General features: G+C 47.0%; 1 protein-coding gene across 7 annotated transcripts in view; it reads right to left on the bottom strand.

The window, feature by feature from the left end:
* The window catches only part of UIMC1 (ubiquitin interaction motif containing 1), a 72488-nt gene that overhangs the window by 39983 nt on the left and 9190 nt on the right, over window positions 1-23315 (bottom strand). For 4 of the 7 annotated variants that reach the window (XM_075068231.1, XM_075068229.1, XM_075068230.1 and 1 more), the window contains exon 2: window positions 13614-13764. In XM_075068231.1, coding sequence (XP_074924332.1) covers window positions 13614-13757 — 144 coding nt within the window. In that variant the 5' untranslated portion in view covers window positions 13758-13764. Of the gene's footprint in view, window positions 1-13613; window positions 13765-21690; window positions 21902-23315 lie in introns of those variants that run through there. The other 3 variants (XM_075068226.1, XM_075068228.1, XM_075068225.1) reach the window with 1 other exon arrangement.

Raw genomic sequence — 23315 nt, forward strand, 5'->3', positions numbered from 1 at the left:
CAGTTGCCAAGGGGTGGCCTGCCTGTTTACGGGCCGTAGCGGCTACCGCCCCTCCTCGTTCAGGAGGCTGAGAAACTGACCCTAGGCGGAGACACTGAGGTTGGTCCCCACGGGGTGCCTCAAATACTGGAACAGGTGCGGGGGAAAAGCATCTAAATCCCAGTCGACATACTAGGTACGAGGTGGGGCTTTTGCTGGCCCCTAATTTAACCTTTAAGACGGTTAGTTCTCTTAACCCAGCTACCCCTGCTGCCTGATCCCCAGGCTCCCCGCAAGACCAGCCCCATCCACGACTGTGTGGAGGTATTGCAACAAGAAACTAAACCCCGCCCTGACCTTTCGGATTTGCCCTGGCCCAACCCCGATCTCGAAGGGTATGTTGACGGGTCTAGCTATGTGGTCAATGGCAAGCGGTTTACTGGAGCGGCAGTAGTGATTAAGGATAGAGGAGTACACAAGTTTAAACTTAGCCCTAATCTGTCTGCTCAAGCAGCAGAGCTGGTGGCTCTTATAGAGGCTCTCCGATTGGGAACCGGGAAAACTCTTAATCTGTATACTGACAGTCGTTATGCTTATATGGTGGTACATGCTCACGGGACCCTGTGGAGAGAAAGGGGATTCATTACAGCTTCGGGCCAAAAGATTGCACACGGGAGCCTCATTAAAGCGCTTCTTGAGGCCCTGATGCTTCCCCTCCGAGTTGCCGTGATACATGTGCGCGCCCATGGAAAGGCCCCTGAGGCTGAGCAGCGTAGATATAATCAGCTGGCTGACCAGGCTGCAAAGGAGGCCGCCCAAGACGGGGCCTCTTGGCTTCTGGTGGTTCAAGATACAGAGGCAAGGACCCCCCCTCCCCAGTATACAAATGAGGAAGTTTGCCACGCGCAGGCTGCAGGAGCCAGGCAGGTTTCCTCTGGGTGGTGGAAATTACCTGGGGGGAGATCTTTGTTCCTCGACCAGTGCTTCAGGAAATTCTCGGCTGTTACATAAAGACGGACATATGGGGTCGGGAGCAATGGTTGATTTGGCCGCCCGATCTCTTAAGGGACTGGGCATGCACATGGAAGCCCAACGAATTGTTAGTAATTGCCCGGTCTGTCAGCAAACAAACCAAAAGGGGTGCGGCCCTCCTGCCCCAATGGGAGGACGGCCCTGGGCTGCCTTTCCGTTTCAGAGATGGCAAGTTGATTTCGCCGAGGTGCCCCCTTGCAGGGGCTATAAATACCTACTTGTGTTTGTTGATCAGCTCACCGGATGGGTAGAATGCTACCCCCACCCGGCACTGTCAGGCCCGCGCTGTCACTAAGGCTTTGTTACATGAGATACTTCCTCGTTTCCATCTCCCCGAGGTAATTGAGTCTGATCAGGGAAGCCACTTTACCTCAAAGGTGGTTCAACAGGTTTCCCAGCCCTGGGTATACAGTGGAAATTGCATACACCTGGAGGCCACAAAGCTCGGGTCAGGTAGAGAGAATGAATAGGACTCTCAAAGATACTCTTACTAAAATATGTGCAGAATCTAACTTGAAGTGGCTTGATGCTTTACCACTCGCCCTTACCTCAAAGCGGCCCCCACGTGTAAGGGTCTCAACATTTCACCCTTTGAACTGGTCTTCTGGTTCCCCTCCCCGAATACTTGATCCCGGTGTACCGGAGGATGTAAACTGGAAATGGGGAAGGACTCCTTGTGGAAGGCAGGTACTGGGTTGCATCTGTCTTGTTTACAGCTGATCGATACGCGGCACCTTTCAGGTCCCTGCCCTTGGATCAGCCAGTACACCCGTTCAGATCGTGACCAAGTCCTTGTAGAAGTGGAATGCGTGACCCCCACCCCACGCGTGGCGACGGCCCGCAACACTGTCTCGCCTCATTAGCCAGACGCAGTAAAATCCTTGGAGCGACCAAAAGGGACGCACCATACGCGGGTAAAACGGTTTTTAGACCCTAACCAGGTGTTCGGTCAACAGAAGAGGACATCAGCCCTCTGTCTGCCCCGCACCGAAGCCAGGTGGCACAGGCAAGACCTCCACCTGGGAGTATCAAGGGACTAGACGGACTAAAGGGACTTGTTTAAAAGAAAGAAATAATGAGCTTCCATAATATCTTTGCTATTACCCCTCTACTGGCTTGGTTGTGGAAAATCAGGTTTTTACCAATTAGGGAACAGTGGCAAGTTTCTTTAATCTTAGTAAGTGTTGGGTATGTGGAGGCCAGGAGACTTTAACCGAGTGCCCTGGGTAGCCCAACCAGTGACCCAAATGGGGGTTAGTAACTTAAGTACAGTACACGATGGAACGGGAATATGACGAGGATAGTAGTCCCTGGCGACTCTATTCTTCGAATAGCCACCTTTTGCCGTAACCGGACAAGATGGGAGGAGTACATTTTAGGAGAGAGCAAATGTGATTGGACTCTATCCCTAGAGATATGATTCGCTATGATGCAACTGTAACCATATGATTGTTTCAAATACCAAGGGCGATGGACCACACCACGTGAAACTTTACTAATAATAGCTGGGTGAGATGTTCCACCAGCATCATACAGCGTGTAAGGTTGCCAAGGCAGTAGGGATTAGACGGTTCTTAGATGCTATTCTGTCTAAGCTGCCAGCGGACAATACACTAGTAAGGATCATGTGGTACAGTGCATCATATGGCATGGCAGCACCATAATGGAACCCGCGACCTTCTTCAAAATATTTTTGGTCTAACATCGAACAAGCCCAGAATTGGCTTTGTATTTGGAGAGGGGCCGGACCATGGAAGCCACTACTGTGACTCTGAAGGTGAACCACCGTTAGTGGGGCACCTTTCCGATCGGTATTCTTTGTTTTTGACGAGACAGTGGGGATTCTGAGAACCTGGATGGTTCCCTTTGCTTAATGGACTGGCCCTAAAGGTCACTATTGGAATCTGTGGCCAATATGCGTACAGAAGGTTGCCTCCAAATTGACAGGCGTCCTCTGTACGTTGGTATATAGCGCCCCTGTCTCTTTGTCTACTTAACCCCAAATACTGGAAAAAATTGGCAATCACAGTATATGATGGATCTAATTCGGAAAGCGGTTTTCGTAGACTCCTCCTTACCGCCGGGAGCTCCCAAAAGTGGCGGAGCTCAGGTGGTCCTGAAAGATCATAGAACATTTATGGACCGGCCACGTGGAACCCTAGTGAGCTATTATCTGGTCAGGGAGCCTATTTATAACTAAATCAAATAATGTTAGGTACAGGCTGTTTGGATAATAGTCACTACCAGACAGCACACAGCCCTCGACCCTTTTGGCTGATCAATCAACGCAAATGAGAAGCAGATTATCAGCACAAATGTCCTCGAGTTTATTGTTGGCAGAAGAAGGAGAGTTGTGCAAAATTGAATGAGGTCCAAATTGCTGCTTACAAATACGATGATAATGGAAAGGTGGTGAAATCAGCTAACCAAAAGGCAAATGCAGAAAGTGGAGCACGTCCCAGTCCAAACATGGGGCTGGGTGGAAACACAGACTGTTTACCTCCTGGTACCACAAATAGGGTTGGCTACGAAGGGTTTCCTCTTTGGCTATATTTTTTATTGTACCCTATTAACCCTAGCTTGCTTTGCTCCTGTTTAGGGCACTATTTAAACGTTATGGCCTATCAAATTGATATATCAACGAATGATGCCTGTATCAGCCAATAAGAACTGAGGACTGGGCGGTTGAAGCTCTTCAAACGTTTTTAAGGGGGACTGTAGAGCAAAAGGGAATTTGCTAGCTCTTTGCTTATGCAATCCTCTGCTTATCATCCCAGTATCATCCGTTAATCTTTGCACGGTATTAAAACCCTCCTTAGATGGCCGTAGCAAAATACCTAGGAGAAAGATGTATAAACAGATCCAACTTATCTGCAAAGGAATTCAAGAATGTTGGACTTAACAGAAGTTTTGCACGTAGATGTTGTAACCTATATATTATAAAGGCTGTCCAAGCCAGTTAAGGTTTGTCCTTCTTTTCCTTTGGCACTAGCCAAGAAAGAAGCACCCGTTCAGCTGACTGAGATAAAAGTTTGGTACCCGTCTTCCTGTCTTCCGTGCCTCCTTGGGGTAATTGAGTAGCTCCAGGGGGAAACGAGCCTATTTGGCTAACATCCGGAGTCACATGCAGCTCTTCAGAAGTTAAAATGTGGCTCCTTCTACAGGCACCAACTCTGGGCTGGAGCTACTGGTGCCAACTTTCCAGTGTTCCAGGGGGTGCTCACTGCTTAACCCCTGCCCCTGCCACAGGCCCTGCCCCCACTCCACTCCCTCCCCTGAGCCTGCCATGCCCTCCCCCTAACCCGTACCCCCTGCATGCCACAAAATAGCTGATGGGGACAGCTGATCTGGAGGAGACAGGAGGGAGGGGGAGGGACTGATTGGCAGGGCTTCCAGTGGGCGGGAGGTGCTGGGAGCTGATGGGGGGCTGCAGATGTATCACTGTGGCTGTTTGGCAATGTGCACTGGTAAATTCTGGCTCCTTCTCAGGCTCAGATTGGCCACCCCTGCACCAGAGGATTAGTTCTGACTATTCCTTTCCCTTCTCCAATCACACCCAGGCTGACTTCGCTCTCAATAGAGAATCCTTTGGCACCTTATAGACTAACAGACATTTTGGAGCGTGAGCTTTCGTGGGTGAATACCCACTTTGTCAGACATATTAGTCTATAAGATGCCAAAGGATTCTCTGCTGCTTTTACAGATCCAGACTAACACAGCGACCCCTCTGATACTTCGCTCTCAATGTCATTTCTAAGATCTGCCCCTTTTGCTCTGTCCCCAAAGCCAAAACTTTGTTTCACATCATGATTTGCTCTAGCTGGGATTAGAGTAAACTTCCCCCCTCCAGTTCCCCATCTACCCCTCCTCAGCCTACCCAAGGTTCAGCAGTTAAAACAATATTCCACTGGCCTGCCAGTTCTATGCCTCAGAGGGTCTATCCCCCTCCTGTCTAATCCAGGCAGACTCTGTAATCCTCAGCCCACCTCTTGATGCACTGCAGCACCACCAGTTGAGCTGTATCAATCTTCTTCCTTCCTTCTTGCAACTACCAAAACAATCTCAAAGATCACTCGCAACACTTCTGCCTTCAGTGCTCATCCCAGATCCCCAACGTGATTTAGGAGCGTACTCGACTTTCCTTTGCAGATGCTGCTTGTTTCCACGCATGGAACAAACACTTACAAAACCCGCTACCCGGAAATGGAGCCAATGACTGGAAAGGGATCTAGCTCAGCATGCCGGGATACCAGAATCCCTTGATGTGTCTCTAGTCTCATACGCTCAGTCACCGAGTGCAGGAGGCCCCTCTGTTTTACCATTTGTAGGTACACAGAGTCTAGACATTTAACAGTTTCAGGAGTAAAATTATAGGCAGGGGAATGTTTAATTTGCTTCACAATGTTCCGCTGTACAGCTCCAGTGCAAAGAACTGCTGAAGGGAATCCAGCGAAGCCTGATGGGCCCAAACACACACACAGCATCTGAGCTCCAGAAAGTCTTAAATCTTCCTTCTTTACTGAACCAAAGAACCAGCACGCACCATTTAATCAGGTTTTACTTCTGCTGGTGGGAGGCTGCACCTCCACGGGCAGAGAAACCCTTTGCCCAGAAGTACTTGGCATGCAGGCAAAGTCAGTCTGGAGATCCCTGCAACGGATAGAGGGGCCTGCCATAGGCTGACCTAACCTTTTAACAGGGCCACTCAACCAAATGCTTCTTTAATAAGATCACAAGTCCAAAAAACCTTTAATCAATCTCCCAGCTGCAGCCAATGCTTTTTGTTCCAAGGTCATCGCTCACACTCGGAGTACAAGGAGAAACTAAGAGCTATGGCTGGTGTGATGCACCTAATGTACACTGCTGCGCTCAGTGACAGCCCGGGATAAAGCCTCTTCTCCAGGCTACAGCTTTTAAATACAGCAACCTGAAGGACTCCAAGCTTCCTGCTCCTTGTAGGCAGAGGTACTGGAGCTAGAGGTGCGGGGGGTGCTGCTGCACCTCCTGGCTTGAAGTGGTTTGCATTCTATGCAGGGTTTGCAGTTTGGTTCCATGACTCTCAGCACCCCAGCCCCCCTGCTAGTAGGAATCTGCTCTTTATTGTTTGGGTCCCTCTCACGAGCAATTTCATTGGAAGCATTGTCCAAAAAGTGCGAAAATGGTTGGCTTCCAAAGCTCTCGGCTGTTTAAACATCTGCTTTTCTTGACAGGCTCCAAGAGGCAGTAGAAAAATACACTGCCTTGCTCATCCCGCTTTGCCCAGACTCTGGGGAGCAAATCCAGCCACAATGCAGGCAAGTGCAACTCCCTGCCTCTGAAGAGTCAGCTTGTTTGATTCCCCTCCCACGCCCTGGACACAGCGATTGCTCTCACGCTTGACAGGGAGCTTGCTTCCAGCATCACCTTGAAAAGAAATGGTCACCAAAGAGACAGGGCAGGTCAGCGGCACAGCACAACTGCGCAGCACTACCAAGCATGCAACGAGAGGGCAGAGCCAAAACCACGGGACGGAGCCCTGCACGGGAAACACACACATACCAGGGAGGCTAATTTCATTGTTGAAAGTCAATTCCATGTTGGAAGTACCACGCCTGGCACTAGCCAAGGCTGCTGTTGAAATCAAAGTCACACTCTGCTCTATTAGTCTCAGACTTTCAGCTCATCAGCACAAACCTGCTTAAAGCAGAGACTTGAGCAGCGAGATGCAACGGGCCTGTGCCAGACTCGCAGCTTCCGACAGGTGAGAAAGCGTTGTGCAAAGAGAAGGGGCTGTCCCTGGCACCAGATCCAGCCTCACCTTTATTGCCAGTGATAGCAAGTTCCAGAGCCAAGGGCCCTCCCCGACAATGCCCTCCTCCTCCTCATGTTTCACCCTGGGAACCTCAGGCCACAACTTCCCAGCTGGCGCAGCCAACCTCAGAAATGGCAAGGCCTTGCCCAGTGGAGAGATGGTCCAGGACCTTGGAATGGATCTGGAAGTGGACAGGGAGCCAGCAGACCATGGAACACTATGGGAATGTGCTCAAATGGATCTGCCTGACCCAGATTGTAGGCCACTGTCACGGAGGCCCTGGTTGATGCTCTGGAACTGCTCCCCACAAATCCAGGCAGGACTTTGGGGAGCCTCCTCTCCCCCTTGGAGCAGACTGTCTTCGGGGCAAGAAGTTCACACGGCTTCACCTCCTGGGTCTGACCTTGGAGCATTCAGCATCCTCTGCCCCTCCATGCGCTTCCCACAGGGAGTCCGCCCCAGCGGGGTCCTGGGGAAGCCAGATGGTCTTGCACTCCCACTTCACAGTCAGACATTACTCTCAGCCAACCAGTAACACAGAGGTTTATTTGATGACAGGAACACAGTCTAAAACAGAGCTTGTAGGTACAGAGAACAGGACTCCCTCAGCCGGGTCCATTCGGGGGACGGAGAGAGGTGAGCCAGAGACCCACGTCTGCCCTCACTTCCCATCCCCAGCCAGCCCCAAACTGACTCACCCTTCAGCCCCTCCTCTCTGGGCTTTGTTCCTTCCCCGGGCCAGGAGGTCACCTGATTCCTTTGTTCTCCGACACCTTTAGCATCCCCTCGCAGGGGGAAGGGCCCCAGCCATTAGTTGCCAGGAGACAGAGTGCCAGCCATTTATGGGCAGTGGCCCTTTGCTCTGCAACACTCTCACCCTCTAGAGACTTAAGGAATGCATAGGGGAAACTGAGGCACCCACACAGTATTCAGAGGAAACATTAAAAACAGTACCACTTCATCACAACCACTACATGGTCAACTACCTGAATCTACTGCATAGCCTTCACAGTTAGCCCCAGGTAGAGGGCCCTGTAGTAGCCCACTGTGGAAGTGTCCAAAAGCCATCTCTCACCACAGCTAGGCCTGCATCCAAGAAGAAAGGCACAAGACCACTGCCTAAGCCAAGACTACACACTACCTTGACTACCAGAGGGTAAGTTACAGAAGCCAGGCATTTATTAGAGGTTGAGCTTATTGCTCCTGCCACTTCCTCAGACCACTTCCTCTCCTTCTACCAACATCATCTTGGTCAATGGACTGAGAATAAACCTGCTTCTATTTATCCAGGTGCCTTCAAATGAGGAACATTGGAGTAACAGTGGTGTTTGTGCCAGATGAGAAGGAAATGTGGAGCTGCGTGCCATCAGAGATGGCACTGCAACCCATAGCATCTTGCAACCTCTCCCAAGGGTTTGGTATGGATGTTGAGTCTCTGTGGGACTTCACACCAGCTCTGTGAATAGAAGCAGCTACCCATTAGGGCCCTGTGGGCTCTATCCAGGATGACTGAGTGAAACCACTTTCAAGTGACTCCATCCTCCCCGCGAAAGGCCTCACAGGAAGACCAGCAGCACTTCACAATCACTTTATAAAGCAGGGGTAGGCAACCTATGGCACGGGTGCTGAGAGCGGCACACGAGCTGATTTTCAGTGGCACTCACACTGCCTGGGTCCTAGCCACCGGTCCAGGAGGCTCTGCATTTTAATTTAATTTTAAATGAAGCTTCTTAAACATTTAAAAAACCTTATCTACTTTACATACAACAATAGTTTAGTTATATATTATAGACTTCTAGAAAGAGTCCTTCTAAAAACATTAAAATGTATTACTGGCACATGAAACCTTAAATTAGAGTGAATAAATGAAGACTCGGCACACCACTTCTGAAAGGTTGCCAATCCCTGTTATAAAGGCTGCTGATCGACTACCAGTATTACCAGTATCTGGGCTCTGCCCACAGCTCATCAGCTTGCCTGGTACCACCGCCATACTAGAGCTAGGTTCCACCTCTGGCTAACAAGGGTCTATCAGTGGAACTCAGCAACAAGCCAAATTGTACAGCATCTTTCTTCTCAGGAGACAGAGCAGTAACTGGCGAGGATGCTAGTGTCAGCTGGTTTCTCAAGCGCTGGCTGAAATATTGCAGATCTGAGGGTGGGTAGAAGATTGTCCTCCAAGGAAGCACCAACGATCTCTGTCAACAGAGAGCCTGGTGTTTCCCAGAGGCTTTCACCAACCAAAAAGTGTCAGGACCATTTTATATGTGGTGATACAGGCTTCCTACAGCATTTCCAGAACCTCTGTTTGTGCAGGGAATGCTGTCATCTCTTCCTGTTCCCATAGAGTTGGGAAAAGAGTTTCAAATTTGCTTGACTCTTTCCAAGGAGGACAAGAGTTCCTTGGCTCGAGGATAAGTCACAGGCAGTCAAATGTGGATTACACAACCCACTATCCAGAAAAGTTCCTCCAGATGAAACTTTTCAGATGCCACTGAAAAGCCCTGAGCAAATGGAGGAAACTTGGCAAAATAGCACTGATGAGCTTGGCAATATAGCATGACTAAGAAATTCCCGAGTCAGCCAGTTTGCCAGAGATCATCAACAGTAAGAAACCAGAGGCTTTCCAGGTGCTTCTGCTACAAGATCTGCTAGTCTAGGAGGAGAATTGGGGACTACAGATATCTGCCAGGAGATTACCAGGGAAAAAGGCCACTGATTCTATGCCATCCAAGACTCACCTTGTAGTCTTTGAATCCTGAACCATGCCCTAACAACTGCAAGATGAACTCAGAATTTATTGTTCTCTAAAACTGCTATTTATCTGGAGAGTTACATACCTCTTACTACAGGTAACAAGGTCTTGCTGGAGCAAAATCAACACTTATAGATTCATAGACTCTAGGCCTGGAAGGGACCTCGAGAGGTCATCGAGTCCAGTCCTCTGCCCTCATGGCAGGACCAAATACTGTCTAGACCATCCCTGATAGATATTTATCTAACCTACTCTTAAATATCTCCAGAGATGGAGATTCCACAACCTCCCTAGGCAATTGATTCCAGTGTTTAACTACCCTGACAGTTAGGAACTTTTTCCTAATGTCCAACCTAAATCTCCCTTGCTGCAGTTTAAGCCCATTGCTTCTTATTCTATCATTAGAGGCTAAGGTGAACAAGTTTTCTCCCTCCTCCTGATGACACCCTTTTAGATACCTGAAAACTGCTATCATGTCCCCTCTCAGTCTTCTCTTTTCCAAACTAAATAAACCCAATTCTTTCAGCCTTCCTTCATAGGTCATGTTCTCAAGACCTTTAATCATTCTTGTTGCTCTTCTCTGGACCCTCTCCAATTTCTCCACATCTTTCTTGAAATGCGGTGCCCAGAACTGGACACAATACTCCAGTTGAGGCCTAACCAGCGCAGAGTAGAGCGGAAGAATGACTTCTCGTGTCTTGTTTACAACACACCTGTTAATGCATCCCAGAATCACGTTTGCTTTTTTTGCAACAGTATCACACTGTTGACTCATATTTAGCTTGTGGTCCACTATGACCCCTAGATCTCTTTCTGCCATACTCCTTCCTAGACAGTCTCTTCCCATTCTGTATGTGTGAAACTGATTGTTCCTTCCTAAGTGGAGCACTTTGCATTTGTCTTTATTGAACTTCATCCGGTTTACATCAGACCATTTCTCCAATTTGTCCAGATCATTTTGAATTTTGACCCTGTCCTCCAAAGCAATTGCAATCCCTCCCAATCTGGTATCGTCCACAAACTTAATAAGCATACTTTCTATGCCAACATCTACAAGGCTCAGGACTAAAATTCAACTTGATGTACACGGCAAGGCTGAGGGTAAGTTACAGAAGCCGGGCATTTATTATTCAGAACCCATAGGAAGCAGAGATCCTTACCAGGAGAGAAAACTGGAGGGCACTGCTACAACTCCGGATCTGGAAGCCAAGGATTTAGAGGTAGACACAGAGCAGACTGAATAAACCCACTTATCCAACTGACTGAACTGATATCACTTAAAAGAACCTAACTGGCTCATTAATGGGTTCTCTGAGCAGCACTTTCTGTAATATGGCCAGTTATGCCACCAGAATGTATTAAAAACATAGAACGGCCATATTGGATCAGTCCAATGGCCCATCTAGCCCAGTGTCCTGTCTTCCAATAGCGGCCAGTGCCAGGCGCTCCAGAGGAGACGAACAGGGCAATTATCGAGTGATCTATCCCGTTGTCCAGTCCCAGCTTCTGGCCATCAGAAGTTTAGGGCCACCCAGAATAGGAGGTTGTGACCCTGCCCATCCTGACTAATAGCCACTGATGGATCTGTCCTCCAGGAACTTATCTAATTCTTTTTTGAATCCAGTTATACTTTTGGCCTTCACAACATCCCCTGATCAGTTCCATAGGCTGATAGTGCGTTGTGTAAAGAAGTCCTTCCATATGTTTGTTTTAAACTTGCTGTTTATTAATTTAATCAGGGGACCTCTGATTCTTGTGTTATGGGAAGGGGTAAATAACACGTCCCTAGTCTCTTTCTCTAGAGCAGTCAAGATTTTCTAAACCTCTATTGTCAAATCCCCCTTGTCTCTTTTCTAAACTGCACAGTCCCAAACTTTTTAATCTCTCCTCATACAGAAGCTGCTCCACACCCCTAATCATTTTTGTTGCCCTTCTCTGTACTTTTTCCAATTCTAATGTATCTTTTTTGAGATAGGGTAACCAGAACTACAATCTATATTTAAGGTGTGGGCATACTGTGGATTATATAGTGGCCTCAAGATATTTTCCATCTCGTTATTTATCCCTTTCCTTATGGTTCTGAACATGCTGTTTGTTATTTGCCACTGCACACTGAGTGGATGCTTTTAGAGAACTATCCACAGTGACTCCAAGGTCTCTTTCTTGTGTGCTAACAGATAATTTAGCACCTGTCATTTTGCATGTATAGTTGGGATTATGTTTTCCAATGTGCATTTCTTTGCACTTAACACTGAATTTCATCTGCCATTTTCCTGTCCAGTCACCCAATTTTGTGAGATTCCTTTGTAACTCTTCACAGTTAGTTTTGGCCTTCACTATCTTGAAATACTTTGTATCATCTGCAAATTTCACCACCTCACTGTTTACCCATTTTTCCAGATCATTTATGAATATTTTGAACAGCACTGGACCCCCCTATTTACCTCTGTCCACTGTGAAAACTGACCATTTATTCCTACCCTTTGTTTTCTGCCTTTCAACACATTACTGATCTATGAGAGAACCTTCCCCCTTATCCTATGCCTACTATGCTTAAGAGCCTTTGGTGAGAGACCTTGTCAAAGCTTTCTGAATGTCCAAGTACAAGATATCCACTGGATCCCACTGTTCACATGTATGTTGACCACCACTCCAAAGAATTCTAACAGATTGGTGAGGCATGATTTCCCTTTTTTGTTTATAGACTTGATCATACAGTATAGTCAGGGAGATTAATCTTTTCATAGTCATGTTTTAAAAGATGCTTGAAAGTGAGGAGACAAATCACATGCACGTTAGGAGGAATAATTGTGGACAATGAGAGGTCCTGATCGTTCATGTACGTCAACATCTCTTACAGCTGTTGGTTTCTTCTTTCCTTATCGGTTTCATAGTAAAGGCCAGCGATGCAGCAGACATCTGAAGTTAACTTAGCTTATTGCAGAGCTTGAGGGTTTAGCCCCAGTGACCTATTACTGCCAGACATTCTAGCTCTGTCTAGTTAAGGGAATTTCCCAGTGGGGGTAGAGCTCAGATAATGTGCAGAAATAACAGCCAATAGCATGTGCCCTACAGCTTGTTTTTCCTGCTTACTGCTAGTGCGTTCCCTCTCCTCACATGTTAACTGCCTTATTGTCAAGACGGATGCTCTAGATGTGGGCACTAAGGGCACTTGATTTAAGATCCAGAGCTTGCAAGTGAGCGGAAATGCTTGTTAAAACTGAATAATTCTAAAAGCGGCTAAAGCTGCCAAATCACTGACAGAGCAAAGCAAAGCCAAGACTTAACAATTACAAATGAAAATATTGTTTCAAATCAGGTCCTGTCTCACATACCTTCCATGTCATGAGTTCAGGCTTCTAGGCTCTGGAGCTCCCCTGAGCCACTGACGCTATCAGTCACCTCCAGGCTACCAAAAACAATGCAGTTACCTCTGACGGCTTAGTGGTTAAGGATGAGAGTGGATTACACTCAAGCCTCCAGGGGAGGCTCCAGGCCCCAACACGCCAAGCGCGTGCTTGGGGCAGCAAGCCGTGGGGGGCACTCTGCCGGTCGCGGGACCAGTGGACCCTCCGCAGGCAAGCATGCTGTGCTTGGAGTGGCAAAATGCCTAGAGCCGCCCCTGTAAGCCTCCTTAATTCAGTTTCATGATCTGACACTAGCTGTACTTTGAACAGTTACATGTAACAGAACCACATTTCTGTGATTTGGTTAAACAGCAATAAAATAAAAAGTTGGAAAAAGATTTGCGAGGTGACTAAGGAAACATGATTTAAATTAGATTTCAGATTCTGTTTGGACAGGTTTTGGTTATCAAATCTCAGAGACATGACTCAGTGCCAGCCAATCAGATGGCTCATTTCATAGCCAAATGGGACATGATTAATCTGAAATACACCTTGAAAAGAAACAGAGCAGGCCACTAATGGCAAAGTGCAGCAGGCTGCCCCAAGATGCATAGTAGGTGCCGCTCAGGCCAGTCTCTTCTCAGGAATACACCAGTAGATAAGCATGCCCCGGTCAGGATTTTGGGTTCCACTTTTTTTAACCACTGACCTCTCCATCGCTGTCAGATATAACAATAAAGGCATCCACAAAACTACGCTTCTTTTTGGCATCAACCAGGCCCCTCGGCTCTTCCTCCTCCCCGCCCAGGTCCTGAAAGTCAGGGCTTTCTGCATGCTTCTTCTTCCTCGGCATCCTGACTCTGAAAAAAAGAAAGAGGTTGAAAGCAGCCATTTGTTTCCATCTGGTTTAGTTTTCCCTTAACAGCCATCCAGTTTTACTATTTTAAGCAAAATACTCCAGGAATTAGGTCTTATTGCAAAGCATGGTGGATTTAGTGCTGTTGGGAGCCACATGCAGAAGTCCCTACTCATCAAGTTATGAATACTTTACATAGCTGATTTGCTCAGAAGGGGCTTTGGAGGAACATCAGCACACACAAGAACCGCATTCCATTCTTGTTCCCCAAAGCGATGAGTAAATTCCCACCCAACTACTCTTGTTAACGTTCATCTGCAAATGTGTTCAATTGTTAATTTTAAAGCAGGAAATCGCCAGCCCTCTATCAAGGACCCTTGCCTTCCCCTATTAGCACCACCCTTCACTACCATTGAAGTAGAACAAACCAAGATGTTGTGGTGAATCATGCTGACAACCTGGTGGCCTTGGCACTCCAGAATAGGAAACCACAGCAGCTAAACCAGTTGTCAGCTTTCACATTCAATTAGATGTGGTGCAAAAGCCATAGTTTTCCAATAATGTAGTTATGCTCACAGAGCAGGAGCTCCAAGAAATGCTGCACAAGCTCTGCAAGACAGAAGAGTAGGAAAGAGATCGAAAGCAAGAAGTCATGTGCAATGCACATCACATAACCTGCCTTCCCAATGAACAGCAGATTCAAGCTGTCCTCTGCTGAAATACTCTCCCTAAAGGATCAGAGGGGTAGCCGTGTTAGTCTGGATCTGTGAAAGCAGCAGAGAATCCTGTGGCACCTTATAGACTAACAGAGGTTTTGGAGCGTGAGCTTTCGTGGGTGAATACCCACTTCATCAGACGCCTGATAATGGCGTCTGATGAAGTGGGTATTCACCCACGAAAGCTCACGCTCCAAAACCTCTGTTAGTCTATAAGGTGCCACAGGATTCTCTGCTGCTTTCTCCCTAAAGGGTCATCTCAAGCCTTTAGTATAAGCAAGGGCACTCAACTTGCCGGGAGAGCCGAGCATTATCACTGCAACCTTGTCAGTGTTACGTGCAGCACCAGTGAGGGCAGGTGCAAGGGCTATTCCTGGGAGGATTCTGCGCCAAAAAACTAAAAATTCTGCGCACAATATTTTAAAATTCTGCAAAATTCTGTATATTTTATTTGTCAAAATAACACAACATAATCACACTTGTTTCAATTATTTTGGCACTTTATTTCAAAATACCTGTCAGTAAGTATGTCTGTAACAATATAGACAAAAAAAAGACTCGGGAATATTTTTTTTGACAGATAGATTCCTTACTAGACATATTAATACAAGAACTTTGAGTAATTCATTTAAACTACAATATAGAAACATCTTTTCCGCACCCCTCAGAAGCAGTGCAAAGGCTTGGGGGAGTCAGGGATAATGGAGGAACAGAGGGAGCGGGAAGGAGCCTGGGAGCAAACCTGGAAGGCTATTGAGTGTGGATGGGAGAAGTATGGAAGAGTTTCTTTGCGAGACAGAGGGGAGCAATTGTTAGGGAGTTGGGGACTCCCCCATGCACACCCTGGTTGATCCCAAACCCCTCCCATTCAGTCAGGCACATCTTCCCTATCCCCGTGTGGCCCTGGAGCCCCCCTCCCATTCAGCCCCTGGCTCAATGCTGTCACCCCACTAACTCCTGACCCTATGGTCCACTCTGTCCCCCCTACTAGCCCTTCTGAACCCCAGTCTGTGATCTCCCCAGCAACGCCCTGTGCCTCACACTGCTTCCTAACAGGGCTCCATAGGCAGGCTAATGGAATGAATGCAGTTGGCTCTTCATGCACCACAGCGGTCTCCGGTGGGCAAAAGGTGGAACAGCAGCGCTTCTTGGGGAGAATGTATTTTCTGCAGGAAAAAAATAATTCTGCACCAGACGTGAATTCTGCACATGCGCAGTGAATCAGACTTCCCCCAGAAGTAAATAAGTGCAAGAAAAGCTAGTGCATCAGTAAGTAGCTTCTTTCCCTGTTCATCTATATACTGCGGGGGGGAGCTGCACAAAAGCATTGGCTGTCTGATCAGTAAAAGCACATCCAAGAAGACTCAAGAGACGCCATGGCCAAATGAGAGCATCAAAATCGTGATGGACTTAAACCCCCATTTTCCTTCTCCATTCCCAAAAGCTGGTTTTGCATTTCAGTTGAACAAGCAAACTGCTGACAGCAATACTCTCCACTTCTCCCAAGAGCATCAAAAAGCTGTTTAAAGTGGTAGACATGGTATACCTTGACTTTAGTAAGGTTTTTGATACTGTCTCACATGACCGTCTCATTAACAAACTAGGGAAATGCAACCTAGATGGAGCTACTAGAAGATGGGTGCACAACTGGCTGGAAAACCATTTCCAGAGAGTAGTTATCCAGTGGTTCACAGTCATGCTGGAAGGGTATAATGAGTGGGATCCTGCAGGGATCAGTTCTGGGTCTGGTTCTGTTCAATATCTTCATCAATGATTTAGATAATAGGATAGAGAGTACACTTATAAAGTTTGCAGACAATACCAAACTGGGAGAGGTTGCAAGTGCTTTGGAGGACACGATTAAAATTCTAATGACCTGGAGAAACTGGAGAAATGGTCTGAAGCAAATAGGATTAAATGCAATAAGGACAAATGCAAAGTGCTCCACTTAGGAAGGAACAATCAGTTGCACACATAAAGAATGTAAAATGACTGCCTAGGAAGGAGTACTACAGAAAAGGATCTGGGGGTCATAGTGGATCACAAGCTAAATATGAGTCAACAGTGTAACGCTGATGCAAAAGAAGCGAATATCATAATGGGATGTATTAGCAGGAGAGTTGTAAGCAAGACACGAGAATTAATTCTTCCACTCTACTCCGCGCTGATTAGGCCTCAACTGGAGTGTTGTGTCCAGTTCCAGGTGCCACATTTCAGGAACCATGTGAACAAATTGGAGAAAGTACAGAGAAGAGCAACAAAAATAATCAAATGTCTAGAAAATATGACCTCTGAGGAAAGACTGAACAATTTTGGTTTGTTTAGTCAGGAGAAGAGAAGCCTGAGAGGGGACATGATTACAGTTTTCAAGCATATAAAAGGTTGTTACTGTACAAGGAGGGAGAAGAATTGTTCTCCTTAACCTCTGAGGATAGGACAAAAAGCAATGGGCTTAAATTGCAACAAAGGAGGTTCAGGTTGGAGATTAGGAAAAACTTCCTAACTGTCAGGGTGGTTAAGCACTGGAATAAATTGCCTTGGGAGGTTGTGGAATCTCCATCATCGGAGATTTTTAAGAGCAGGTTAGACAAACACCTGTCAGGAATTGCCATGAGTGCAGGTGACTGGACTAGATGACCTCTGTGACAGGTTTGGTCACAGAGACCTCGTTGGGACTGTCACCTGATGTGCTGAGACTATCTCTGAGCCCGCTTTATCTGCCAGTTTGGGCCTCCAGAACCATGCCTTATTGAGCCAGACATGCCAGTCTACTCCAACACAGACCGAGGGTCTGAACCACGTGCCCCAAAGCTGCAGACTTAACTGAAAACAGTTTAAGAAGTGCTCCTGTCTCTAGCACCCAGCTTCCAATGGGATCTAAATCCCAAATGAATCCGCTTTACTCTGTATAAAGCTTATAGAGGGTAAACTCATCAATTGTCTTCCCTCTACAACACTGATAGAGAGAGATGCACACCTGTTTGTTCCCCAGGTATTAATTACTACTCTGGATTAATTAATAAGCAAAAAGTGATTGTATTAAGTATAAAAAGTCGGATTTAAGTGGTTCCAAGTAATAACAGACAGAACAAAGCAGGTCACCACATAAAATAAAGCAAAACATGCGAGTCTAACCCTAGTACATTACGAAACTGATTACAGATGAAATCTCACCCTCAGAGATGTTCCAATCAGCTTCTTTCACAGATTGGACTCCTTCCTGTTCTGGGCCCAATCCTGTCCCCTGGTACAATTCGTGTTAGCTTCAGCTCAGGTGGTAACTAGGGGATTTCTCATGACTGGAACCTCCTTTGTTCCATTCCACCCCCTTCTAAAGCTTTGGTGCAAGGCAGGAATCTTGTGTGTCTCTGTGTCACCACCTCTCCTTCTAAATGGAAAAGCACCAGGTTTGAGGTGGATTCCAGTAGCAGGTGACATGGTCACATGTCCTGTTTGACCCCAAGCCTTCATTCTTCCCGGCCTGACTCACAGGAAGGCTTGCAAGCAAACAGAGCCATCTACAGTCAATTGTCCTGGTTAATGGGAGCCATCAAGATTCCAAATCACCATTCATGGCCCACACTTTGCATAATTACAACAGGACCTCAGAGTTATCTTTCATATTTCTAGTTTCAGATACAAGAATGACACTGTAACAAACAGGGAATGTTCTTAATATTTTCTCTGAATACTGTGTTGGTGCCTCAGGTTCCCCCAGGCAGTTCTTAAGTATCTAGGTGGTGGGATAAGGGTGTGTGATTGCTACAGAGGAAGGGGCCAGTGCACCTAAATGTCTGACGCTCTGTCTCCTAGCAACTGATGGCCTGGGCCCCTCCCCTGCAAGGTGCCAACTGAAGGTGTTGGAGACAAAGAGATCAGGTGACCTCCTGGCCTGGGAAAGGGACAAAGCCCAGAGAGGAGGGGCTGGAGGGGGTTTTCAGTTTGAAGCTGGCAGGGAAATGGAGAGGGGCGCCCCGACGGGGCTTGGGCTTCCCAACAGGGCTGTGGCCTCCCTGGGGGCCCCAGATGGACCTAACTAAAGGGGGTCCTGTTGTCTGTGCCTGCAAGACCTGTCCTGGACTGTGTTCCTGTCGTCCAAATAAACCTTCTGCTTTACTGGCTGGCTGAGAGCCCTGGTGAATCGCAGGAGGCCAGGGGTGCAGGGCCTTTTGTCCCCGCACACTCCGTGACAGATACATTCATTCAAATAGGATGATCACACTCCACAGATTATAAGCTTTGTAATGATACTTTACAAGAGACCCTTTGCCTGAAGCATATTCCAGTTACATTACATTCACACTCATTAGCATATTTTCATAAAATCATATGGAGTGCAACCTCCCAACCTCTCAAAGTCCCTTCCAGGCCTATGATTCTATGATAAAGAGGCTCATAGACCAGGCCATGGATGCACAGACAGGTTACGCTGCAAGCCCAAAGTCACCATGCAAGACTAGAACCCCCAGGCTCCTATGACTCCTAGCCCAGGGCCTTATCCACTTGCCCACTGCCTCCCTTAAAATGGTTGAAATCTATTGAATCTACTGGCTTCGGCCTAATATGGAAACACAAGAAAATATACAGTCATGACCCTCGGCTATTTCCCCCATTACCCAATACAGAACAGAACATTCCCTCTCAAACACTGAGCAGTTCAAGCACGCAGTGGCTTCAACAGAAGTGAAGGACAGGAACCTGCTCAGAACTCGTGCTGACTGAAAAACAAGAGTGTAGCGCACTGCTCCATCAGCATGCAGGCCTGGTCTCTGCTACAAAGTTAGGTTGACCTAAGTCAAATTGTGTTGACCTAGGTATGCATGTGTCTACACCAAAATTTATCTCCTGCAGACACAAGCACCCTGTTACAGTGAAGCAATACCACCACACTCCTGAGCAATGCAGAGCCACGGCTGACCTATTTAGGTTGACAAAGTGCTAGTACAGACCCTGCATTAGTTGTGTCAACCATAACAGTCTTCCAGCAGCTGTCCCACAGTGCCCCTGTCCCCACAACAGTGGCCATTCTTGTCATGGTTTTGAACCCCACTGCCCAGAGGTCACAGAAACTGGAAGCTCACCTTTCCTCTTACAAACCTCCATGCGCTTTTTAAATGCTGTCTCCTGATTGCCCACCTTGACGAGCACACCTACCACCTCACCTTTGTTGTATGCAGGCACCCATGCCAGCTCCATGCGTAAAGACAAGTACTAGACCCACTCCTGTCTTGAGCAGGCTAGAAGTCTTGGATCTTCTTGGCCTGTGGGGAAAGACGCTCTGCCCGCACAGCTACACACCAGCCATAGAAATATAGACATGTACGGGCAGGTTGCACAGCGGATGCAGAGACTGGGACACGACAGGGATGAGCAGCAGTGCCATGGGAAAGCAAAGGAACTTTGCCAGGCATACCAGGAGGCGATGGAGGCCAACAACGAATCTGGTGCTTCCACAATGAACCACACGCCAGACCTGGCAGATACCTCCCCAGGATCCTGCCTTTGACTGTGGAACTTCACAGGATCCCAAGGCAGAGACCCCTACCATGAACAGCAAAAGGAAGGTGGGGAGAGGAAGAAGATACACCAGATGACTCAAACCACATGGCGACCCAGGAGCTATTTGAAATGCTACTGGAGTCGAGCTATTTCCGCCAGACAAGTGCAGATGAGCTGGCAGATTAAGGGTCACGGAACCCCGAATACGTGCATTATTCCATATAAGCATTTTTTCATTGCCCAAAACTTTACTTTATCTTCCTCCTTTCCTCCCCCACCGCACTTCTCCCCCATGTAAAATGACGCCCATCTCATCCGCAAGTTTAGAGAGCAAAGGCTTTGACTTTTGATAGCTTCCTTCACTTGGATAATGTTAGAAAACTAAACGTTAGAGAATAATGTTACCGAACAATTAGTCATGGTATGCAACCTACACTTAAATCAGCCTCTGTACCAGGTGATTGGAGAATAGCTAATGTAACTCAGATTTTTTTTAAAGGATCCAGAGGCGATTCTGACAATTTGAGATCGGGAAGCCTAACTTCAGTACCAGGCAAATTGGTTGAAACTATAGTAAAGAAGAGAATTATCAGAAACATGGATGAAGATGATGTGCTGGTGTTGGGGAAGAGTCAACATAGTTTTTGAAAAGCTAAATCATGCCTCACCAACATATTAAAATTCTTTGAAGGGGTCAACAACATGTAGATGGGGTGAAGCAGTGGATCTAAAGCCTTTGACAAGGTCCCTCACCAAAGATTCTTAAGCAATGTACACAGTCATGGGATAATAGGGAAGGTCCACTCATGGATCAGTAACTAGTTAAAAGATAGGAATCAAAAGGTAGAAATAAATGCCCAGTTTCCCAATGGAGAGAGGTAAATAGGGTCCCACAAGTGCTGTTCAACACATTCATAAATGATCTGGAAAAAGCGGTAAACAGGGAGGTGGGAAAGTCTGCAGATGATATAAAATTACCCAAGATAGTTAAGTTCAAAACTGACAGAAGAGTTACAAAGGGATCTCACAAAACTGGGTGACTGGGCAATAAAATTGCAATTGAAATTCAATGTTGATCAAGGCAAAGTAATGCACATTTGAAAACAAAATCCCAAAGATGCATACAAAATGATGGGGTCTAAATTAGCTATTAGTGCTTAAGGAATATCTTAGAATCATTGTGGACACATCTGTTCAATGTGCCGTGGCAGTCAAAAAGCCCAAAAACCTAACAGCATGTTGGGAACCATTAGGAAAGAGATAGAAAATATATTAAGGCCACTGTGTAAATCCATGGTGCACCCACATCTTGAATACTGCATGCAGTTCTCATCACCCCATCTCAGCACGACCAGGGATGGATCACTCTGTAAATAGCTCCATTCTGTTCATTCCCTATGAAACATCTGGCACTGGCCACTTTTGGAAGACGGGATACTGGGCTAGATGAACCATAGGTCTGCCCAATGTGGCAATTCTAATGCTCTTATAAAGTAATATGATAGTCCAAATGCACAATACACATCCTATCTGTTCTTGCACTCAGCTGGAGGTAGAACAAACACAGACGTAGAGGTGGCGTCCGCTTTTCAGTTATTCGGTTTGTTGGGCTAAGCAGGAGGTCCTGGGTAGTACTTTGTCTATCTGAATAGGGATCATCTCTTTTATGTTCTTGAACACTCTCAATGAAACATTTTTGGAGATGCTCTGCAAACCTCTCCTGAACATCCCTAGAGACAACAGCTTGTTTCTTCTCCCAAAATAGGAGCCTTTCCCATGCCATTCCGCAATGACTTCCGCTGGCACCATGGCAGGAAATAGGCTACAAGCGTAAGGGCCCAGGCAGCTTCGGGATGCCAACAGCAGCTGGGGTCTATGTGCCTTTGTCACCCTCAGGCACGAGATATCAGCCAGAATCACCACTGCCTGTGAAAATAATGGCAATATTCACCGCACTTCCCCGATATTCCTGCCCAGAGGCACCCAGCATTTAGATCTTCCACCCCTTGAAACATCCCCGTTCCTCCCTGTTAGGCTAGGCCATATTTACCATGGCCTGAGCTGCACAGCTGTGCTACAAAGGCACTCCAAAGGGAGTTAGCATTTCTAATGACAAGTGTTCATCGGAATAACGTGAGGGAGTCTTGAGACTTCCCGGTGTACCTGTAAGTCTAATGACGTGGCTGTCTCGTCTAATCAGCAGCCTGTGGTGCGGTGGCCTTGAGGGGCCCTCTCCATGCCCACTGAACACCCGACTCTGATCAGGAAGACAAAGAGGACAACTATGGAGGATATGTTTGGCGAGATCCTCCAGTCCTCTCCGGCCTCGGATTGCGAACGCTGGGCTTAGAAGGGCCATATGAGCATGAGCATAGAACAGGACTGAGAATGGAGACAGTGGTTGCTACAGGAGAGGGAAAACAACTGAGAATTGCATCAGGAAATGCACCAGAACATCATGGATTTGCTCAGGCAACAAACTCTGATGTTGCAGAGTATTTTTGACCTACATGCAACATCAGAGTTTGTTGCCTGAGCATTATTGACCTACATGCCCAAAGATGCCGGGACTCAGCAGCCTTTCCAGGGCTTAGAGAACCCCATGGTCAGTGCACCCAACACTCCTCTATAGGTGTAGGGAGGCAACTTGGGGTGCATCCTTAATCCTATCACTCCATTCCAGACAACACAGAGAACCATAGTTACACATCCACCGACCTGTCAAACCCACACATCAACCACAATGCACTACATCGCAAAAGATTTTACAGACCTGAACATACATTATCACTGTTTACTTGCAGCTTTTTGAAAAGTCCTGTGTTCTTAAAGATGCTTCCCTGACCAGCCCACACTGATATCAGTGATGCATCCCCAGTGATCAACTAGTCCTTGCATAGCCATGGAAAAGTATCTCTTTCTGTTTATGTACTCAGTGGCAAGGTGGGCTGGTCCCAGAATAGGATGTGTGTGCCATCTATAACCCCACTGTAGTTTTCAAGAACCCTATTGCTGCAAATCTATGCACTATTTCCTGCACATTATCAAGACTAACAGTCCTGTGTTGCAGGATATACTTAATAGCCTTACACACTTGGAAAAAAATGGCCCCCACTGGAGATTTTCCAACTTTAAACTGATTAGCCACTGACCAACAGCAGTCCGGCATTGCAAGCTTCCAGAGCATGATAGCCACTTGCTTCACCACAGTCATTGCAGCTGATTTTGGCCTCCCCTGTGCTGGAGATCTGAGGGGAGCTCAGCACATAGATTCAGGAATGTGGCCATTTGCATCCCATGTTCTGCAACCACTATTCATCATCCCAAACCTGCATTACAA

Source organism: Chelonoidis abingdonii, chromosome 7, assembly GCF_003597395.2.
Source record: "Chelonoidis abingdonii isolate Lonesome George chromosome 7, CheloAbing_2.0, whole genome shotgun sequence".
Lineage (NCBI taxonomy): Eukaryota > Metazoa > Chordata > Testudines > Testudinidae > Chelonoidis > Chelonoidis abingdonii.